Genomic DNA, 23,561 nt, shown 5'->3' on the forward strand with positions numbered 1-23,561 from the left:
AATGGTTTTTTCCCCTTTCTATTTGAACGTATATTAAAGATCTATTTTTAGATCCATTCTAGTCCCTCCGTCCGTATCTACACAGCTAGACGGCCGTGTTTAGTTCCGGTAGACTTTCGTTTGTTTGTGTTAAATATTATCCAACTAGAACTAACTAAGCTAAAAAGGCTCATCTCATAAATTTTGACTACAATTAGTTTTTATTTTTATCTATATTTAATATTTTATGTATACGTCTAAAGATTCGATGTGACAAGAAATTTTGAAAAAAAAATTTGGATTTTGAGGTGGAAGTAAACAAAACCTTACTTTTTTTTTACGAAAGTAACTTCGGACGGTGAGAGTAACTTCTTTGATTGCAATGACCAAATCAAGTTGTCACAACTCAGGCCTTGTTTAGTTCACATAAAAACCAAAATTTTTTCAAAACTAATTATACAGTTTGTCTGAAAATCGCAAGACAAATCTTTTAAGTCTAATTACTCTATGATTAGACAATGTTTGTCAAATAAAGGCCTGTTTAGATTTGAATTTTTTTTGGCTCAAAGAGAAATTTTTTTGTGGAATTGGGGCTTAAGAACTAAACGGAGCTAAAAAATTTTGGCTCCAAAATTTTTTAGCTCCGTTTAGTTCTCAAGTCCCAATTCCACAAAAAATTTTCTCTTTAGACCAAAAAATTTCAAATCTAAACAGCCCCTAAAAACAAAAGTGCTAGGGTACCAAAATTCAAAAACTTTTTGAATCTAAACAGGGCCTCACAATACGACCTATTCGCTCCATCTGTTGTTGATTTTAACTTTCTTATTTTTTTTGACCATTCGTATTATTCAATTTTTTATATAAACAATAAGATAAATAAATTATTATTAAAGTATTTTTTATTGGCAAAACAAGTCATAGCAAAATAAATAATATTTATAAAAAAATTTGAATAAGATGAATGGTCAAATAAGAAGTCTAAAAGTAAAAATGACAATTTCAATGAGCCAAAGGGGGTATGTAGTAAAGTTAACACCAATGATCTAATGACTAGAAGTATTTTTATGTTATTTTCTTTAACGTGATAAAGTGATTTTTGTCTCGACACTAGTACTCTTCGCTAATTTGTTGCAAGAGAAAAACAATTATGAATGGCTAGCAAATTTAACAAAATAATCTCAAACGAACAAGTTGTTAGTTGGGACCACAGCAAGGAGCCCTAGCCCATGCTACCCTTTTACAAAACTATCAGACAAGTTATAAGTTATTTTGACTTTTTATTTCATCTATTTTACTATGTATCTAGACATACATAGCAAAATAAATATACCAAAAGTCAAAGCGACTTATAACTTAAACGGAGAGAGAGAGTAGTAATTACATAAATAAAGACTAACTCGCAAGAAAAAATTATTAAACCTAATTAATTCATAATTTGTTATATGATACTATGTAAACACATGCTAATCATATATTAATTAGGTTTAATAGATCCATCTCGTGAATTAGTCATGGCTTATGCAATTAATTTATAATTAACTCATGTTTAGTCCCTTAATTGACATTCAAACATCTGATTTGATCCGGGCAACTCGCTGAAGGATCGAAACACCGCCATTGATGAACGGGCGATGGGCCGATGGCTATACCTGCCTAGGGCCTGGTTTACTTCCAAAATATTTTGGGCAAAATGTAAAATTTTTTGCTATTTTGCATTTTGAAAGTAAACATGTCCAAAATTCATTTGGTTCTAAACTTTTTGCAAAATTAAATAGGGACATTGGCCTTGTTTAGTTCCAAAATTTTTTGCAAAATGGACACTCTAACACTTTCGTTTGTATTTGACAAATATTGTCCAATAATAGAATAATTAGGCTCAAAAGATTTGTCTCGCAAATTACATATAAACTATGCAATTAGTTATTTTGTTATCTATATTTAATGTTTTATACATGTGCCGCAAGATTTGGGCCTTGTTTACTTCCAAAAAATTTTGTAAAATGGGTACTGTAGCATTTTCGTTTGTATTTGATAAATATTGTCCAATCATGGACTAAGTAGGCTTAAAAGATTCGTCTCGTCAATTCCGATCAAACTGTGCAATTAGTTTTTATTTTCGTCTATATTTAATACTCCATGCATGCGTCTAAAGATTCGATGTGACGGGGAATCTGAAAAAATTTGTAAATTTTTTTGGAACTAAACAAGGCCTTGATGTGACAGGAAATCTGAAAAATTTTACAAAATTTTTTGGGAAGTAAACACCATAACCAAAAAAATTTGGTGTTAGAATTTTGGTGGGCTTCTCAAGATTTTGGATTTTTGGATTTTTTGCAAAATACTTGAGGAACTAAACAAGGCCCTAGATGGTGCAATTCTGATGGCAGGCGGACTGGCAACCAACGGTGGATCAGTAATCATTTTAGATTTCGCTACTGTAGCACTTTCATTTGTTTATGACAAATATTGTCTAATCATAGACTAACTAGGATCAAAAAATTCGTCTCGTGATTTACAGATAAACTGTTGAAAGCCCTAGTTTGGTTTTGGATAATTGATGAAACCCTAGTACTAACCTCCATAATAAGTGTGTGTAGACTTAATGAGGTTGGTACATGCCAAGTGATGGAGCAAGTGATGATCATGGTGATGATGGTGATGACCACAAGATGATCAAGTGCTCAACTTGAAAAAGAAGAAAGAGAAAAACAAAACTCTATGGAGATCAAGGCGAAGGTATTGCTTAGGGTTTTGGTTTTGGTGATCAAGACACCATAGAGGGTGTGATCACATTTAGGATAGATAGCCGTACTATAAAGAGGGGAATTCTTTGGCTAAGCGGTTATCAAGTGCCACTAGGTGTCATTGTTCATGTGCATGCATTTAGAACCTAGTGAGCTAACTTAACTCCTTCGAAGAAATTGTTTGTGAAAATGCTAACACACGTGCACACTTGTTAGTTTACACTTATGGTGTTGGCACACTTTGAGAAGGAGGTGGAGTTTGGAAGGTAGAGAGAGGTGGAGTTTGAGAAGGAGGCCGAGTTCGCAAGCTCGGCGGGATTCGGCGCTTTTCAGAAAATGAAGTGCATATTTTCTATTGCGCCGGTGGGAAAATTTGGAGAAGTCGCGGGAGTGTTTCTCGCTGAGAAATACTCACCGGACGCTAGCTTCTGGAGCACCGGACGCTGAGTCTGAGCGTCCGGTGCAGACAGTGCCTAGCCCAGCTAGGGTAAGGCACCGGACGCTGGCTTGAGCGTCCGGTGGTGCGCGTCCGGTGTGCGGGCGTTTTGCGACCCTCTCTGCGCATGGGTCCGGTGAGCACCGGACGCTCAGGGTGCGTCCGGTGGCTTGCGTCCGGTGACCCTGCGAGTTTGCGGAGCTCTCTGCGCATGAGTCCGGTGTGCACCGGACGCGTCCGGTGCCAACCTGCTCAGCGTCCGGTGCTCTGCAGGTTACCGTTAGACTCTGACACGCGGCTGACGTTGGAGCACCGGACGCTGGTGTTGAGCGTCCGGTGCCCCTTTAAGAGCGTCCGGTGACCCCGTATTTCGCCCAGTGAAAGAGCCAACGGCTCTATTTGTTTGAGCGGCTATAAATACGTGTTTGGCCGGCTTGGGGCTCACTCTCTTGGCATTCTAGCATACATAACATCCTTGTGAGCCTAAGCAAACACCTCCCACTCATCTCCTTCATAGATTATACATCTTTGTGAGATTGGGAGTGATTCCAAGTGCATTTGCTTGAGTGATTGCATCTAGTGGCACTTGGGGATTGTTCTAGCTGCAGTTTTCTTGTTACTCTTGGTGGTTGCCGCCACCTAGACGGCTTGGAGCAGCGGAGGAGCATTGGCACGAGTTGGTGATTGTTCGTGGCCATCTCCCGGTGATTGTGAGGGGTCTTGTACCTTCCCTGGCGGAGAGCCGAAAGGTAACTCTAGTGGATTGCTCGTGTCATTGAGTTACCTCACTTGTGGGTAGGTTCTTGTGGTGTCCTAGTGAGGACGAGGTTCGTGCTACACCTCTTAGCCACCGAACCACCAAGTGTTGGTCGACACAACGGGGACGTAGCGTGCCGGCAAGCACGTGAACCTCGGGAGAAAAATTGCTTGTCTCCATTGTGTTTGTTGATTAGATTTCTCCCGGTGATTGGACTTCATATTATTGTTTGGTTCATCCCCTCTACGCGGTGGTATAAAGATCAAACCATCTCTCTTACATTCCCGCAAACTAGAGTAGCTTACTTTCTTCTATAGAAACTTTAGATAGCTCTCTAGTGTGAGTAGTGACATAGCTCTTGTGTGCTTAGTGATCATATCAACTAGAATTGTTGGATAGGTGGCATGCAAACTCCCCATTAGAGCTAGAGCAAAAAGCTTCGCTTTGTTATTTACTAACCACTTGCTCTAGTGAGTTTTGTAGAATTTTTAAATAGGCTATTCACCCCCCTCTAGCCATATTAGGACCTTTCAACTGTGTAATTAGTTTTTGTTTTCGTCTATATTTAGTGTTTCATGCATGTGTCGCAAGATTCGATGTGACGGAAAATCTTAAAAACTTTTTGAATTTTAGGCCTTGTTTAGTTCGCAAAAATTTTGGTTTTGGACTACTGTAGCACTTTCGTTTTTATTTGACAAACATTATCCAATTACGGAGTAACTAGGCTCAAAAGATTCATCTCATAAATTACAAGTAAACTGTGCAATTAGTTTTTATTTTTGTTTATATTTAATTCTCCATGTATGCGACCAAAGATTCGATGTGACGGGAAATCTTGAAAATTTTTTCGAACTAAACAAGGCCTTAGTTCGCAAAAATTTTCAAAATTTCCCGTCACATCGAATCTTTGTCGCATACATGGAGCATTAAATATAAACGAAAATAAAAACTAACCGTACAGTTTACCTGTAATTTGTGAGATAAATCTTTTGAGTCTAGTTACTTTGTGATTGGACAACGTTTATCAAATAAAAACGAAATGCTACAGTAGCCAAAAACAAAAAAAATTTTGCTAACAGGCCTTGTTTAGTTCACCCAAAAAGCAAAAAGTTTTCAAGATTCCCCGTCACATCGAATCTTGTGGCACATGCATGAACCATTAAACATAGACGAAAGCAAAAACTAATTACACAATTTAGCTGGAAATCGCGAGACGAATCTTTTGATCCTAGTTAGTCCATAATTAGATAATATTTGTCACAAACAAACGAAAATGTTACAATATCGAAATCCGAAATCTTTTCGGAACAAGGCCACAAGGCCATAGCCCGTGAGTCCGTGTCTCCGTGAGCAGTGACGAACTGGTGACCTCGGATGTAATTTTCAATACTCAGAGTCAGAGGTCAGAACTTGCCATACTGTACCCCATGCTCATTGATACTGTGTGACGCTCTCCCTCGTCACTGCATAACTCAGCTCCCAGTGGACGCCAAAAAACATGTTCAGCTAGTCACACAATGACGCTCTTCAACGGGCGTCGCTGACCCCAACATTAATAATTTGTTTACGGTTTTACAGATGAACCCTCATTACACATGAATACTTAACTATAGCAGCAGCATGGAATTAAAATTCATTAAGAAAACTGATGTATATAGCGTGTGTTAGGACCAAAGCAGTGTTTCCCGTCAGAGGGCGGTCCCCAATGGACGAGACAAAAACTGGATGCGTATGAACTACGGTGCCTTCAGCAAGTCCGATCCTTGTTTATCGTCGGTCTGTGTACACCACTGCAGTAAAGGATCAGCCGAATGCTTTTGCTAGCCCAAGAACAAGCTGAGCAAATGGCACTTGTCAAAGACTCAGGCGCATCTCAATCAACAAAGCGTTCAAATTAACTTTTAAACAAACAAAATAGAGATATTAGAGAATAAGAAACAACGGTAGTTACCCCGGGGGCGGGGAATGACACAAAACAGAAAGACAGGTCTGTGCAAGATACCTTGCATCAATCCCAGCTAGTTCTGTTACGTCTAAATTCCTTCTTCTGTGAAACCACCTTCTTATTCTGAAGTCTCTTCCTTTCAGCGGCAGCAGCACTGTAATTACCAACGGAACAACAAAATTACCACTGTGATTTGCCCCAAAAATGGAACGTTTAATCTTTGCAGTCAAGAAACATCCTATATCAAATTTTGAGTAAGAGTGAAATAGTAAAGATTTAGCCATTACAACTACAGAGAGTTTCTATGATCTCCTGAAGAAACAACCCAAACGTTCTGAGCAATAAATTACTAGCAACTGCAGCGCCGTTCTTAAGCAAATGCAGTGCGATTCTTAACTGTAACTGCTAGTAATATGATACACTTAAACAAAAGCACTAATCTACACAACTTGTGCATTTGTCATTGGAAAGTGGCAAAGTGCAATATTGAAGCATCTCAAAGTAACTATCAGGAACTTTAGAGTATGACAAGTTTAAGCAAAATCATATACGGTGTTCCTTTAATTCAATTCTGGATAAATTATTGACCACTTTGGTGCAGTCTATCCCATATAAGAACTACCAATTGACACATGACTTAGGAGGAAGCAACTGGTGAAAGAAACAGCTTACATTTTTTCAATCTTTTTCTTTTGGTCTTCTGTTGGGGGTGGAGGAACATATGATGCAGCATCAATGATTGCCTGTTCAAGATAGATTTGTGGAGTAAGGCAAGTGATCTAGCCCTAGAAAAAAAATGAAATGGAAGAAGCATACCTGTATTTTCTGCAATGCATCTTCAATGTTGCCCCTAAGATGATAAATCGTATCAATTGCAATAAAAAAACGACTAAAAGAATAATAGAACAGTAATTACTTCTGTGTTCTAGTTTTTGTAGAAGATATAACAAGCTCTCCATCTTTATTTATCCTATTCTTCTCCTGTGCATAAAGAGAACTCAAAATATAAACAATCTGTTCACAGGATTTACAAAAGAGATATGAAAGGAATTAATAAAATGCATATAAGACAGGATGATTACAAAAGAGTGTACGGAAACAGTAGTTACATAAGGAGGTTTCTTTTACCGCTTGCAATATTCGTTCCTTGATTCTCTCCCCAAGCCAGTGAGCTTCCTTAACATTGAATCGCATGTCAACCTTTGTGTTAACTGTAAGATGGTAGCGGGACTTTAGAACAAAGAAGCAAAAATTAAGCTGTGACTTATTTAAGTAATTAACTGATTATTACCCAGAGATGTCTGAGTTCGTTAGAGGAAACCATGCATCAATTAGGAAACTTACTAGTATTAGTAACCTTATACTTAGGATTTAGGAATACAAGTTGAGTGTGATCTGTTGGCTGGCTGGTGCCAGTGATTCACCATTTTCTGTTTAATCAGTTGTTTTGACTGTTTAAACGGACGTTTTGACCATTTAACACCCGTTTTGCCTGATAATTGGTAAACGGCAGGTGACTGACTGAATACAGTTTAGCGTTTAGGATAACAGACTATATAGGCAGGACATGCCTGCAAGGGAGATTGAACAATCAAGAAGCTACTAGAAAACTTGAGCGGCATTGCTGCGCCACCTTGAGCTTCCCAGTGGAGAGCCACGACTGTACTCGAGTTAACGCCGCGCTAGTTTGAGGTACCCCAGTGGAGAGCATGTATCAAGGTGGAAACTATAAATTGTCAGGCGTGATTTTTTATGACAGGAATTAAGATAGTGCCTCGCCGGTTCGTTCAATCTAGTTTGCAACCTCAACAAGGAATATTGCAATCGATCTACTCAATGATTCATGGTTTTCTTCGGGAACATGTTTGCTTTTGAATTCCATCAACACCACCAAGCCTGTCTCCAGGATTTTGGTGGACGGCATATTGAAGTTTTTCCCAAGCTCTGTATTAGCATCAAATCTTGTCATAATCGATTAGATAGTTGAGATTAGATGCCAATAACTTTGTCTAAGATGGATCACAAAAAAAGTAACTCAGGCATGTTTGTGCACTGCCAAGACTATGGTTAGTTTTATGAGCCTGCTGTAGGGTTCTAATTTCTAAAACATGCCCAACCAAAATAATACCTTCATTTTGGCAAGGCAAGTCTTGGAAGTTGGAAGCCAACCAAGTAGGCATTGTGGAAACTAAAGATTTGCCTAATGGAATTTGAAAATACATATATAGTTCTGCCGGATTAAGTGTAGGGTTGCCATCTAAGATGAGCAAATACAATCGGCCTCTAGATTTTGAAATTGACTATCCGGATATTAAAAAGCGAAGGCAAAGAGAAGTGATAGTTGAAACATGAGTATCCATTGTTGAGTGATGATCAGTGTATTTGTTTGGCAACAAAATTGTGGAAGCGCCAACAGATCAACTAAAAGATAAATATGTCAACCTTCACCATCCTGAAAACATGTCAAGCTTTGTTGATAGAGCGGCAAGCTTCATTGATTCAGTTCGTTTCTTAAATAGAGTTTGAGGCTTCGAATTCGTATATTCCATCAAGGTATTTTCTCGAGCAATTAGTGTGCAGAAACATTTGCAGAATGTAATCATGTGATAGCATTTATATGTTTTCAGATCTTAAGGATACAAGTTGTAGCAAGCTAATTTCTATTGTTAGCCAATCCATAACAAGTAGGAAGTTAACTGCAAACAAACGACAGGGGAGAAGGGAGTAGAGTTTTGTTCTCCCCAGTGTACCTTATCTGGTTATCCTGCTCCTTATGCCTGCATGGGAAGCATCGTTGATTTCTCTACCTTCTACTCTTTCCTTCAATAGCAGTAGGAGATGCAAGTGTACGTGGTCATCAACGAACTTTGGCCCATGACCACCAGCGGCAACGGCGCATACCGGGCTGCGCCAACCTCTTCTTCCCCGTCGATTTTGCAGTGGTAGGCATCCAGCTCTGTGGCAGTTGGCACGCACGCTGTCCACCACAACTCCTTGGCACGCACGCCATCCTCCAGAGCTCCATCATGTTCGTCTCTCGCTTCTTTCTCCCCACCACGGTACCATCACCAGGGCCATGTGTAGCAGATGCTCATCTGACATCACGGCGGGGACTGCACTCGCCTCGGCGGCTGCGGCTGTGGAGAGGCGGCAGGCTGACATTCTGTGCCGTCGACGGTGCATCACGGGATCCATGCATTGGAGCTAGGCCTTCACCTCGCAGCTCCCAGTAGTTGTGCGCCCCTGCCCATCTGCTGGACCGTGTGCTCCCGTGCAGCCGTGCCACAGCCCGTTTGCCGCCCTGCCCGCACACCGCCGCGCTGCAGCACGTCCACCGCCTTGTGCCCCGTGGAAAGTGCGTTTCTGGCAGTGGCGCAATGGGTTCGCAAATGCGGCGGCGAGCAGAGCCTAAAGGGTGGCAGCGCTGCAAGGGGGGAGAAATTTGCTATTATAGGATCCCAAACGTGTGGGTTTCGCTATAATAGGATTCCAAACATCTGCTTCGCTATAACGACTCTCGAAACATTGACAGTTTGCTATTATAACATCATGGCCTTCAAATAGACAAATTGAACTCAAATCTCTTCAAATTCAAATATTATCATTTAATCACAGAACTGCCCTTAGGGCGGCTGCTGCTGCTGCATGGCTGCTGGCTGGCGCTGCTACCTGGCCGGCTGGCTCAGCCTTGCCGGCTGCTTGCTGCAGCAAGATTCAACCATGATCCAAGCCATGATAACAAACAAAAATATAGATCCAAGCCATAAATTCAACCATGATTATAAGTTATAAGACAAACAAGATCATCTCATAAGACCAAGATTGTGCCGGTGGCTGGCCACGGCCGGGCGGCGGCCGGCGCGTGCGAAGGAGGGAGGGCGTCGGTCTCTCGCGTCGGGGAACCAATAGGTCGCGGCTAGCAACTGAAAGGTCCCGTGGTGAAGGGGTATAGCAGAATGGCAGTTCTGCGATTAAATGAAAATATTGAATTTGAAGAGATTTGAGTTCAATTTGCCTATTTGAAGGCCATGATGGTCGTTATAGCGAAGCAGATGTTTGGGATCCTATTATAGCGAAACCCACACGTTTGGATTCCTATAATAGCAAATTTCTCCCCACAATGGGATGGTCGGGACTGGAGCAGTTGGGGTCGCCGGGTCCGCTAGGGACCCCACCCGCGCTGTGATGGCGGGGAACATCGTGGCCGCGGTGCCCGCACCCCGCCTGTGTGCGAGGAGGAGGGACGTTCGGTCGGGAATTGCCCGCGAACAGGTCACGAGGATTCACGACCATTCGGGTTGATGGCTAACCGGGTGAGAGACCGCTACGACCTGTATCGAATGGACCAGATCGCATGAATGCTCGATCCAACAGCTCATGGGTTAGCGGGTGACATAGCAGTATCGGGTGCTCGCTTTTGGTGCAAGAATCGTAGGTAGAGATTAGCAATGAGCTTTGCCTACCCAAATTAGGTTATGATAAAGAAAAAAAGACTCTTATCAACAGGAGAAGGCGTTGACTAGAGGGTGATCAGCCCTTATTTTGTCATATTCATCAGCCAAAAGAGTTTAAGCATGCCAAAAGTATGGGCAACAACAATTATGTAATGAATGTTCTTTAAAAAAACATCTAATGAATAAGAATGAAAATAAGAAAAAGAGAAAAATACATGCTATTGAGTGATTGAGATCGGAATGAAGTACGCCACTCATTAAATTCTGAATGCAGAAACAGGAGGAAGAGAAAATGCAAATATAAATAAATGTCAAGATGATGATTAAACACATGAGAAACTGGCACCAATGGTCTATATGCAATGAGAAAAAAAGAGAATGGGGAAAACATCAAACCTTTATTAACATTCTGACCACCAGGACCACCACTTCTTGCAAAATTAACAGTAACATGATCTGCAAATAAAATGGAGTTAGAACAAAATTTGGCAATTCAAGCACTAATTAGACATGATCATTAAATTTCAAAATCATTTAATAACACTGAAATATTTCATGTTGGACCCATATAACTATCAAGAGAAAAAACCACCATAAGTTCTATTTACATGGATATTATCGTCTTCCAGTCCCATCTACAGTTCTACACATATTGCAGTTGATGACATACCAAATCCACTCAGGTTCACAGAAAGAGCTCTCAACCGTCTTCTGTTGCACGGGTAACATCATCATGTTCAACAATACGCGACAGGAAAATGCATTCTCAATTGTAACTAACCCAAAACATCGCACAAAATGTTGTGTTTATACTGTCCTATGAACACAAAATACAGTTCGAGACATTGATTTACAAGCCAAAACTCATATCACCTCAACCATCCCCACACTTTCCATGTTTTCACTTGTACTCTATCCTTTTTTGGAAATCAGGAAGACCCCATTTCCATTACTGTAATAACAGAAATACAAGCAGTCTGGTAACCAGAAATAGAAGGGAGAAAACAGTGCTGGGCCAATGTACTAGGACTAACCTACTTGATTCAAGCAACTAGCCTAGCACTATAACCCATGCAAACACAGTTTAAAGAGCACAATATACAGGGCAAAAGCAGCTACAAGCTCCCTGGACAGTTCAACACCATTGAACAGAATATGTAAACACCATGGCAAACAGCCAGTTTCATGAGGTAACTTGTACCCTTATCTGCTTTTGTAAGGTTCATTAACTTGCATTCTACAGCACCGACAGTTTCTAATTAAAGAACAGCACATTGACAAAAGATCATACTCCCTCCATTCCAAAATATAAGACATTCCAAGAATCTTGGAGAGTCAAAGCATCTCAAGTTTGATTAAAATTATAGAGAGAATTACAAAGATTTATAACATCAAATATATATACTATGAAAATATAATTAATGAAGAATCTAATGATACTTAGTTGGTATAATAAATATTATTATGTTATTATATAATTTTGGTCAAACTTTAGATACTTCGACTCTCCAAGATTCTTGAAATGTCTTATAATTTGGGATGGAGGGAGTACCAATCATGTTCACAGTTTGTTCGTAAAGTGAAATGAGCATAGAATTAATGAATTAGTAGCAGATACATTTAAAGCGCACAGACAACTCCCTGGGGGTAGCCATTTCGGTCAAATGAACTTACCACATACGCCCATAAGTTGTTATGCAAATAGGATTTCTACGGGCTTGAGCCTTGAGGAGACTCAGTGCAAAGCTCCTAACAGTTTGCACATAGAGTGCCCCTTGTGATCATAATAAGTATTAACGCCGAATTCTCGGCTGTGAAATGTGATAAATAAGCTGCAGACTACACCAGGTTTGATGCTAGTGCGTGACATTGACGTTCAGAAATCAATAAGGGCTCTGGGACCGACTGGAAGGCAGAATGAGGATTCAGGCCAGCTGTAGTCAGTTACCCAGGGTGATCTTGGGGGCAGGGTCGGAGCCCGCCGACGCGGCGCGCTCCTCGGCGTCCCGCAGCACCTGCTGCGTCAGAGCCAGCCTAGCCGACACCTTCTTGCCCCCGTCGTCGCCGGCCCCGGCCGCCGAGCACTGGAGGCGTACCAGCCCGGTCCGGCCAACGGCCAGGTTCAGGCCCAGGCTCGGGGCAGGGCATGGAGGGGGCTGGAAAAGGATGGAAGAAACGTGGCGGAAACCAAACCGCAGGAGGCTGCCGCCCCGCATGGCGGTCGCCATTAGTCAGCGTGTGGAGGTAGGCGGAGCGGCGGAACCAGAGAGCTCGGCCGCACGGCGAACGGGTGAAGGCGAAGCGAAAGGAGGCAGCAACAGCAACCGATCGCTTGGGCTTTTCTGTAGAGTAGTTTCGTTTGTTTTGCTGGCTGGGCTGACTTGAGATCTAGCCCATCTGGAGGACTTTTGCTAATTGGGCTGAACTTAATTTACCACTTCTCTAGACCATTTTTCCCTATAAAAATCATTAGCCGAATGGAGAGTTTTATGTATGACATTTAGGGGCGTTCGGTTGAAGGTGTTAAAGTTGATATTACAGTTCTTTCATTTTATTAGAAATTAATAACCAATTATTTACTAATTAGGCTTAAAAGATTCGTCTTGCACTCTCTAATTCTGTTTTTAGTTTTGTATAAATAATCTATATTTAGTATTTTATGTATGTGTCTTCGATGTGATGGGTGTTAAAAAACAGGAGCAACCAAACATGCCTTAATTCAGCAGCATCTGTTGGCTGAAGATTGTAACCACCCTGTTAACTGATGAATGAATGAATGAATGAAATCCCCCTATTTGCAAACGAAAAAAACCATGAGATCTTAAGTTCAAATCCTTGTAATTTAATATTTTTAGTGTTTTGTGAATGTTTATTATTTCCATCCGAACAGGCGGACCCTAGTGTCCCCCCAGCATGCCCTGACCCGCATTCAGCAGTATCTGTTGGCTGAAGATTGCAACCACCCTGTTAACTGATAAATGAATGAAATCCCCCCTATTTGCAACAAAAAAAAGGCTCATCACATGAAAATCGAACTAAATCAGCAGCTGAGCTCATAGGCTTTATTGTATTTTTTTCAGAAAATAACTTTTATTGCTATCTTTGTATAATTTATGCACACAAGAATTTCTTATATGTCAACCTTCTTCGGTAAAACCGGTTATTAAGAAGATAAAAGACTGTTCGCTTGTCTGAAAAAACCCTGACTAAGAGGGTGTTTGGGATTGCTGCTTCATGTTTTTCAGTTCTGCTCTATGTTTTTTAGCTAAACGGTTTTAGCTCCACGCACTCAGTTCAATAAAAAAGTGTGGAGTTGTAAGAGCACCTAAAGAGGTACTCCACAAACTCTAGTTTTTTGTGGAGCTGCTCTACGGTGGAGTTTGTGGAGTAGAGTTTATAGAATAGTGTCAAACACCGAGTACTGTTCGTTAATTTGTTGAGAGAGAAAAACATCACGGAATAGCTAGCAAATTCAGAAAAAAAAAGCTCAAACCAACAGCTCAAAAATAAATAGACACACGTGACAGCCAAAAGGCCAAAGACGCGTGCCTGACGACGGTTAAGATAGTTGGAGGGTCCAATCAATCTTCTATTGGGATCTGTGATGGGAAAGTTTCAAGCTTCCAAGGTTGGTCATCCCATGCCGCAACGCGGGAACGGCACCGTCGCTCTCGTGCAAATGCAGCTTCGGCCAAACAAAGAATCTGATCTGTGGTACTCAAACTTTTTACTAGTAGTGCATAATCAACATTAACAGAAACTGTTCGTGATTAATCATTCACCCCATATGCACACAAGCAGCGGTAAATGGCTAAACGCAGATCACCATGTTTTTTAACGAACAAGTAAAATCCCCGTTTTCTTTCTCCCTGTGCAACTACCCTACCCTACTGCTCTTACAGCTATCAACCACGTCTGTAGCACTCCCATTCATGTCACTACAGCTACTCCCCAACCCCACGCTGCCATTGGCGCTGCTCCCGCCATCTCTGTGGCCGCCGGTGCGGCCGTTACCGCTGCTGTAGAAGCACACGACCCTGCACTTCACCACGCCCGCGCCGGCCAGGTAGACGTGGAACCCTGGCGCCACCATCATCTTCACGCTGGCCGGCTCCAGCCTCCCCGCCCGGCTAGCCGCGGCGTCCTCCATGAACCGCGGGTCGAAGCGCGCGCCTCGCTCCGCGCGCACAACGGGGAGCGGCGGGTGCACGGAGCGCGCCAGGAGGCGGACGCCCCACACGCCCTTGGCGGCAAGGAAGAAGGCCTGCAGCAGCGGCTCGGGCCACGCCCGCGCGCGCGCCCACCCGAGCGAGGACACCACCTCGCTCATCTTGGCGTCGCAGAAGCGGCTGAGCCCGTCGCTGTAGTGCTTGGTGCCGTGGAGCAGGACCTCCTCCCACGTGAGCACCGCGATGGCGTGGTACGCCGCGAGGTTGGCCTGGCACCGGCCCGCCGGGTCCGGGGTGTGGACGTCGGCGTCGGTGTCCAGCTCGAAGTCGGCGTGGAAAGCGCGGTTGAGGAAGCTCTCGAGGCTCGGGCCGGGGCTGGAGGGGCTGCGGAGGTGCGCGGACAGCGCGCGCGCGAGGTTCCGCACGGCGGCGCGCGCGGTCGAGACGGCGCGGAGGAAAGAGTCGACAGGGAAGGCGGCGGCGGCCGCGGGGGTCGGGAGCACGCGCGACTCGAGGCGCGCGAGCTTGTGCTCCAGCTCGGCGAGGGAGTGCTTCAGGCGCGTGGTCTCCTCCAGCGCCTCGTCCCGCGTGCGCGTGGCCGCGGCGAGCCGGCGGGAGAGGTCGGCCGCGGCGAGGCGCCACTGCTCGCCGTCGTCCCCCGCGCCGCCGGCGCCGCCCGAGGCCGACGGCGACGAGCGCGGGGTGGAGCGGCGGGTGAGGGAGACGAACAGCGAGCGGATGACGGCGCCGGGCGACGCCGGCGCCAGGGCGCGCTGCTTGAAGCGGCAGTCGGAGCAGGAAACCGCCGCGACGTACGCCGCCGGGTCGGTGGCCGCGTCGCCGCCGCCGCCGCCTTTGCCCCCGCGGGGTGTCTTCTTGCTGGCACCGCCATGACCGTGGTGGAGCGGCGTCGGGACGTGCGCGTACTTCTTGTCGGCCTTCTCCGGCGCCGCCTTGGTGCCGCCTCGCTGCTGTTGCTTCGGCTCGGAGGCCTGACGGCGCACCATTGTGCAGCGAACGACTCAGCTACTCAAGCACGGCAGAAGCGTCGTAACAGAGGAGAGGAGGGTGGCACACTTACAGCGGTGGGCAAGGGTGGGGAAGGCGACGAGACCATGGCCACCGCGGATGGAGCGCTACCTCCTGCGTGATACGTACAGCTCTGCGATGCTCCTCTTTTGATTGGGATCTGACTGACTTTAGGGGTTTTCTTGGGTTCTGACTTGTAGCCTGCTGTGCTGTGTGAGGCCGGCGGGCGGTAGTGGAGCGGGGGCGCCCGTCCCGTCGTCCCCGTGTGCCTTGTGGTGGTGGCCGGTGGCGACGTCGCGATAGCGCTACCGCTACGGCCTGTGGGGGCGCTTGCTCTTGCTGTGGTGGTCTGGTGCTGGTGGTGGTGTGCTCCCGCGTCCGCGTGGGGCAAGTCGTTTTTGGGGGGTTGGCTTCTCGTTCACGGGGTCGGGATGAGGGGGATGGGCCGCGGCGCGGGACGCCGGGACTTGAATGCCGGTCAGGTCGGGTCGTTGGTGCGTGGTTAATGCCCTGCTCCCGTCTTCCTCTCTTCTCGTCCTCCCTGAACCTTGATTAGCACCTCAAAGTATTGTCTCCAAGTAGAGCCGCAGTAATATGTTGTTTAGGAGTATCCTCTTGCCCTTTAATCAGAGATCTCCGTAGCTCCTGAATTCTTGGAGGGCAATAGCCATTAGGCAGGGGCAAACGAAACTATAGGAAACTGTTGCTAGTACGTAGGTACGCTTCCTGTTCCGGTGCTCCCTCGTACCGTCCGTCGCAGCGTGTCACACGAAAGCGTCTGTCGGGACACGAGTACTCGAAGCACATAGTACGTGCTACGGGCCGCTACACCATTTTACAGATCATGTTCACGTCTATCATGCGCGGCCTTGTTTAGGCCTTGTTTAGTTCCGAAAAGATTTCGGATTTCGGTACTGCAGCACTTTCGTTTGTTTGTGACAAATATTATCTAATTATGGACTAACTAGGATCAAAAGATTCGTCTCGCGATTTCCAGTTAAACTGTGTAATTAGTTTTTGCTTTTGTCTATATTTAATGCTTCATGCATGTGCCGCAAGATTCGATGTGACGGAGAATCTTGAAAAGTTTTTGCTTTTTGGGGTGAACTAAACAAGGCCTTAGTTTCCAAAAAATTTTGCAAAATTTTCCAGATTCCCCGTCACATCGAATTTTTAGACGCATGCATGAAGTATTAAATATAGACGAAAATAAAAACTAATTGCATAGTTTGGTCGGAATTGATGAGATGAATCTTTTGAGCCTAGTTAGTCCATGATTAGACAATATTTGTCACAAACAAACGAAAATGCTACAGTACCTGTTTTGTAAAATTTTTTAAACTAAACAAGGCCATATATGTGGCTCCGTGAATAAACGAAACGAAGCACAAGACAAGAAAAGACAAAGAGGCAAGAGCCAACACTTGGCAAGAGGGGTCCGGGTCCGGAGCTCGATTAAAATTTTAAGGTCGATCTGGACCGGCATCGCCCGCCTGCTCGAATGAAATCGGAGCGGAGTGTGGTGGGGGTGGTGAGGTGGAGACACGATCCGTAGTCCGAGCGGCGAAGTGAATGCCACCCCACCCACCCGTGCTCGCGACGGCGTCACGGCGATGCCAATCACAGGCCTTGTTTAGTTCCGAAAAGTAAAAAAAAGTTTTCGGTACTGTAGCACTTTCGTTTGTTTGTGATAAATATTATCTAATTATGGACTAATTAGGATCAAAAGATTCGTCTTGTGATTTACAGCTAAACTGTGTAATTAGTTTTTGTTTTTGTTTATATTTAATATTTCATGCATGTGCCACAAGATTCGATGTGACGGGAATCTTGAAAACTTTTTAGTTTTCGGGTGAACTAAACAAGGCCACAGTCGCACTCGCACGGCGCCGACCGCCCCGGCTCTCCCTTGTCGCTCGCGGCAGACTTGCAGCGCGCGGGCGACGATCATGTCTGCGAATGGTTCCCGCAGGCTGATTGCACCTCTGACGACAATGAGATTCCACCCAAGGCCCTGTTTAGTTCCCCACCTAAAAATTTTTCATCCATCCCATCGAATCTTTGGACACATGCATGGAACATTAAATGTAGATAAAAAAATAAACTAATTACACAGTTTAGTTGAGAATCGCGAGACGAATCTTTTAAGCCTAGTTACTCCATGATTAGCCTTAAGTGCTACAGTAACTCACATATGCTAATGATAGATTAATTATGCTTAATAAATTTGTCTTGCAGTTTCCTGACGAGCTATGTAATTTGTTTTTTTATTAGTTTCTAAAAATCCCTCTCGACATCCTTCCGACACATCCGATGTAACACCCAAAAAATTTTTATACCCAATCTAAACAGGCCCCAAGTCAAAGCGCACAGTTCACACTTCAGGGCAGAGGCCAGAGGTCCACACTCACAATGACACTCCACAGCCCACAGGCCACAGCGGAAGCGAAATGTCGGTCGCCATGGATTAGGGCCTTGTTTAGTTCCAAAATTTTTGACAAAATGAGCACTGTAGCAATTTCGTTTGTATTTGACAAATATTGTTCAATCATAGACTAACTAGGCTCAAAAGATTCGTCTCGTCAATTCCGACTAAACTGTGCAATTAGTTTTTATTTTTATCTATATTTAATACTCTATGCATACGTCTAAAGATTCGATATGACGGGGAATCTGAAAAATTTTGCAAAATTTTTAGGGAACTAAACAATGCCTAGACATGCATATACGATGCTGAGCGCTGAGTAGGCAATATTGATGTATCATATCAGAATCAAAAGACGCATAGTACATTCTGATGACGTAGCAGATGAAATTGATTTTTCGTTATATTATAAAAATCTATTGCAGTGATGTTTAACCTTAGGCCTTGTTTAATTCCAAAATTTTTGACAAAATGGATATTGTAGCATTTTCGTTTGTATTTGATAAATATTATCTAATAATGGACTAACTAGCTCGTCTCGTATATAGACAAATTATGTAATTAATTATTTTTTATTTATATTTAATACTTTATACATGTGCCGTAAAATTTGATGTGACAGGAAATCTGAAAAGGTTTACAATTTTTTTTGAAACTAAGGCCTTGTTTAGTTCGCAAAATTTTTTGTTTTTGGCTACTGTAACATTTCGTTTTTATTTGACAAACATTGTCCAATCACGGAGTAACTAGGCTCAAAAGATTCATCTCACAAATTACAGGTAAATTGTGCAGTTAGTTTTTATTTTCGTCTATATTTAATGCTTCATATATACGACTAAAGATTCGATGTAACGGGAAATCATAAAAAATTTTGCGAACTAAACAAGCCTAAACAAGACCTGACGACTTTTGCGAGTTCTGTACCTGTGACAGTGAGTGAAGTTATGAACCAGCGGCCAGCGCTGTCACTCCCAGGCCTTGTTTACTTCCCAAAAAATTTTGCAAAATTTTTCAGATTTCCCGTCATATCGAATCTTTAGACACATACATGAAGTATTAAATATAGATAAAAATAAAAACTAATTACACAGTTTGGTCGAAATTGACGAGACGAATCTTTTGAGCCTAGTTAGTCCATAATTGGACAATATTTATCAAATACAAACGAAAAAGCTACAGCGTCGATTTTGCAAAATATTTTGGAACTAAACAAGGCCCCAGTAGCTGCTACTAGAACTGTGACACTGAAAGGTTCTAATTTTTCAAAAACTCTGCACGACATTTGCGAGTCCCGAACTGCTGGATCTGATATAGGCCTTGTTTTGTTGCGAAAATTTTTTGGTTTTCGCTACTGTAGTAATTTTATTTTTATTTGATAAACATTATCCAATCATGAATTACCTAGGCTTAAAAGATTTGTCTCGCGATTTATAGGTAAACTGTGTAATTAGTTTTTGTTTCATCTATATTTAATGCTCTAAACATGTGTCGTAAGATTCAATATGACAGAAAATCTTAAAAAGTTTTTGTTTTTTTGTGGGAACTAAACAAGGCCATACTTGCAATTATTGCAAGCACTTGACACTTTGCTGGTTTTGGCTTATGTTGTACTAATTTATTATGAAAGAAAAATATTTTTTCTTTACTGAAAAAGATTGTTGAAGTCGCACCGAAGAACATAACAGAAAGTTTCGTAATGTTGAAGAAAGATGGTGTTAGGAATCCTAGCCCTACCGAAAGATGAACGGAGGTTGTATGAGTGCGAGGGAGGCTGTCTAGGTTTGAGCGAACGAGGGAGACGACGCGGCGGCGCCGTCGCTGCGAGAGGGAAGGAGCTGGCGCTGGAGAGGTGAGCGGTTAGGGTCTACCCGTGGAGCTACAGTACCTGTGGGTACTGTTCACGTAGATGTTGCGGCGGCGGCTAGAGTTTCTCCCGACTCCTTGAGGAAGCCGGAAACAATAATATGTTTCTGCTTGATTAATCCTAATAATATTTACAAGTATTTATAACCCTCTCAACTAGAAAAATAAGAATTATTCTAATAAATAGCTAATTAATATAATAAATATGGACCTCTAGTCCCCTACGACTCCTAGCCACTTGTGGGCCTGCGGTGTGAATAACTCACACCAGTCATAACATATGGCAATGCCTTGTGTCTTGATCCTGAGCTCCTCCGGTCCTCCCCACTCCCTACTGATGAATGCAATGGAGAATTCTTGTGCTGTATTTAGGAGCAGTCATGTTCCTAAAAATAAATGCTTTATAATATTGTTCCGGAACGGCCTATTTCAGCACTGGAAGTTTTCCTGCGTAGTACAAATTTGCAGAGCAAAACATTCGGCTGGGAATGAATCACCGAACGAGGCCTAGGTCTTGTTTAGTTCGCTCTAAAAACCAAAATCTTTTCAAGATTTCCCGTCACATCGAATCTTGCGGCACATGAATAGAGCAGCGGAATAGGGTCATTGTAACACTCTGGTGTTAAGCGAATTAAAACATGACATGTCATCATGAGCATTGCATAGTTTATTTGTTAAGTAAACCCTGATGCATTAACTTAAAATAAGTTTATTTTGGATGAATGTGTTTAGGAATTTAAAGTGTGTTTAATTTATGTATGGATGCTTGTTTTGGAGTTTAAAAACCATGGGTGAAAGTTTTTCCGAAAGGCTTAAGGGGGAACCCTAGTTTTCAAAACCCTAGATTTGCCCCCTTTTGTGCAATTCAAAAACCAAGCAAAATTTGAAGTTGAGTTTAAAAGCAAAATTGTAGATCTTGTCAAGATGTACAACTTTGGTGTTTTGAGTTTTTGAAGATTCAGTACAAATCCAAAGTAATTTTAAAAATACAGATTTCCAGAAAGTGTCCCCTTTTCAAACTTAAATCCCCAATTCAAAATCTGTTTGGAATTTTGAAAATGGTCAACATGAGAGTTGTAGGGCTTGAAAAGTTGAACAACTTTCATGTTGGGAGTTTTTCAAGTTGTTATGCAAAATCAAAAGTAATTTTGGAAATTCTATTTTGCCCGAATTCAAAAATTTGGGTTTCTTTGATTTGAGTTTGAATTTCAAAACTGTTTGGCCAAATTAGCTAGCTTCCACTCAGAATTAGCTCTGGCCACCAAAAGATGTTTTGTAGCTCACAAAATTTTACACAAGTTTCTTTTTGGTGAAAATTTGACTTCTGTTCAAATTTTGGTTGTTTTTCGCTAAAGGACAGAAAGAGCTTTTGGGGAAGGAGGGGGATAAGTTCCAGCCCCTGTTCATGGCGGTGTACCGCCGAGCGTCGATCGGCGTTTGCCAACGCGTGAACCGCCGTTTCACCCCGTCCTAGCGCGTGTCCGCGTCCGTGGCAAGGTGAAGCACCTGCTGGTGAAGTGGAGCGCGACGTGCCTTTCTCTCTTGCGCTCACCGACGTCGTTTTGCCACGGAGCACCGACGGGCAGCATGTCACTCCAATCCAAAATTCACCGCCACGGTTGATCCATATCCAAATTCACCGTGGGCATATCTTCGTTACTTCCTTGCGCATCTCCAGAACCCACCCTTCTTTCCTCATTCGCACCAGAGCACCGGAATTCACCATTCTCCTTTCCGCCGGCGACAGAGCGCCACCGTGGTCAAGCTCGTCGTGGTCAGCCCGTCTGGGCAACTCTCTGCTCTCTCTTTCTCTCGTCTTTGCTTCGTCATGACCTTGTGATGCTCATCGGCTCGTTCTTTTCTCCGTTGCTTCACAGCTGTCACCGGAACGTCGGCTTCTTCGTCGGAGCTCGCCGCCGGAGTCACTGGTCGCGTGGACGAGCAACACCCGGCTGTTCTCCGCTCCTTCTCTTTACGTCAGCACACCCAGGGTGAGACGCCGATGCTTCCTGACCTCTTATTCCTATCTCTACCGGTCTAGAGCCACCGGCGTAAGCACCGCCGCGGCCATGTCCGCCGCCGCTCGTGACCAGAGTTCGCTAGAACAGTAGAGTTAGGGTTTTCTAGCTCTTTCGGTTGCGGTTTGCTTGTTGGTGCTTGTGCTCGCCTCCGTTTGGTTCGGGGTGGCCGGAGTTGGCCGGCGTAAGCCGCGTCGCCGCGTGGTGTCGCGCTCTGGACGGCCGGGGCGTCGGGGACCTCGCAGTTGTAAAGATGAGAAAGGGGAGGGGTTTGTTTGCGAAGCCGTAGACTCATGTGAATAGTTGGCTGGTCTGCGGGTTGGTTTCAAAGAAAGCCGAGGGCTTTTCTGCAAAACAGTCAGCGCGCGCGGGGGGAGGCCGGCTGGGCCAAGTCTTCGCGCGAGCTCGGGCCGAGCTTCTGGGCCGCAGTGGCACAATAGCTTTTTCTTTTTCTTTTTCTGCAGTTTTTGAGTTATGTTTGATTTTGTATAATAAATCTTTTGCTGGTCCAAAAATGATGAAAATTTTTGTGTAAGTTACATAAATATGTTAGAACACAGGAAAAATGTTAGACTTTATTTTCTGGTAGTTTGCATGTATGTAAAAATTGCCTCTATTTAATAATAAATAAATCTTCCATGATTTTTAATAATTTATAGTTATATCCAAAAATCATGAAATTTAATATGTGATCTTATGTTACTGTTATCTAGCTTCAAGAATAATTTCAGCTCTGTTTGATAAAGTATGCTCTGTCTCTTAATAAAGCTATTTAAAATAATTATAAAAGAAATAGAAATAATAATCCCTTTAGGATTTGGGTGATATTTTGGATTGTTTGACAACCATGGTTACTTAGCATGATATGCTCCCTGGTTATGGTTTATTTTCATATCTTTATGGTATGATAGATTCACAATATTGCTTAATAAAAATAATAAAGTTTGTTTAGTAGTGATTTATGCTTTGATAGCTAGTTTTGTTTGTTTCTTTACCATGAAGGTAAATTGTACTCGAGATAGTCATGCTTATGGTTGTCATCCAAGAACATGTAACCTGACTTTATCATGCCATGAGTATATCATAATCATGCATATGCACTTTTACGTATAGAATACGCTCCGGAAAAATCTGATCCTCAGTGGATTGCTTCCGAGTTTGTGGATCCTTCGGGTTTTGCTGAGTTGTCGAACGTCCCTTCTGGTCAAGGCAAGCCCCGGACATTAAACCCTATCCTTGTATTTTTCATAAAGTTATTTATATCACTTGAGTTAATATGATGCATTAGGTGAATAGGAGTTGAGTGAATCCTATTTGCTGCATTATCTACCTTGACGATTTCAATATTAACCTTGATACTTGCTTTATGAAAATGCTTAGTATGCTTAGTCCTGCTTATTAGATAAGTTTTCAAATGAGAAAGTTTGAAGGGTTGTTGTGGAATACTTTTATGGTCAATAATGTTTCAACTTGAGACCGGTCGGTGGACTTGCTTTAAGAATGGAGTCTTAAAGTAGTGTCTCCAACTGTGTTGATTAAGGACCGTACTGTTGTTGGCCTGTTGTGATTGAGAACTTTGAGTACAGCCCACATGCGGCGGTAAGCCTTACCTATAGCTATTCCGATACTTGAGAACGGCTAACCGCGTACTGGGAGTGGAAAGATGGCGAGAGTAGCGTGTACCCACCTTACGGATCTGAGATGACCGGGAAACATCTAGATTGGCTGTAGGATGGTGGTGT

The 23,561-nt window shown here is 43.3% G+C and overlaps 2 protein-coding genes across 8 annotated transcripts; both read right to left on the reverse strand.

The window, feature by feature from the left end:
* LOC8155417 (peptidyl-tRNA hydrolase ICT1, mitochondrial) lies at positions 5,424-12,645 on the reverse strand. 7 transcript variants are annotated; one of them, XM_021452038.1, is made up of 8 exons: positions 12,264-12,645; positions 10,712-10,771; positions 6,990-7,072; positions 6,778-6,842; positions 6,678-6,686; positions 6,534-6,604; positions 5,919-6,015; positions 5,424-5,814 (listed from the first exon to the last, which is right to left on the reverse strand). In XM_021452038.1, exons 1-8 carry the CDS (start codon positions 12,541-12,543, stop codon positions 5,811-5,813), a joined length of 669 nt encoding a protein of 222 aa, XP_021307713.1. In that variant the 5' UTR covers positions 12,544-12,645; the 3' UTR covers positions 5,424-5,810. The 7 variants fall into 7 exon arrangements, with proteins under 7 accessions (XP_021307713.1, XP_021307709.1, XP_021307712.1 ...); XM_021452034.1 differs by having other exon boundaries at positions 5,424-5,706; positions 12,264-12,644; XM_021452037.1 differs by having other exon boundaries at positions 5,424-5,752; positions 12,264-12,643.
* LOC8155605 (IRK-interacting protein) lies at positions 14,021-16,369 on the reverse strand. Its single transcript, XM_002489015.2, has 2 exons — positions 15,566-16,369; positions 14,021-15,476 (listed from the first exon to the last, which is right to left on the reverse strand). The coding sequence occupies exons 1-2, from the start codon at positions 15,599-15,601 to the stop codon at positions 14,193-14,195; spliced, it is 1,320 nt and encodes a 439-aa protein (XP_002489060.1). The 5' UTR covers positions 15,602-16,369; the 3' UTR covers positions 14,021-14,192.

Source organism: Sorghum bicolor, chromosome 1 (assembly GCF_000003195.3).
Source record: "Sorghum bicolor cultivar BTx623 chromosome 1, Sorghum_bicolor_NCBIv3, whole genome shotgun sequence".
In the NCBI taxonomy this organism is placed as follows: domain Eukaryota; kingdom Viridiplantae; phylum Streptophyta; class Magnoliopsida; order Poales; family Poaceae; genus Sorghum; species Sorghum bicolor.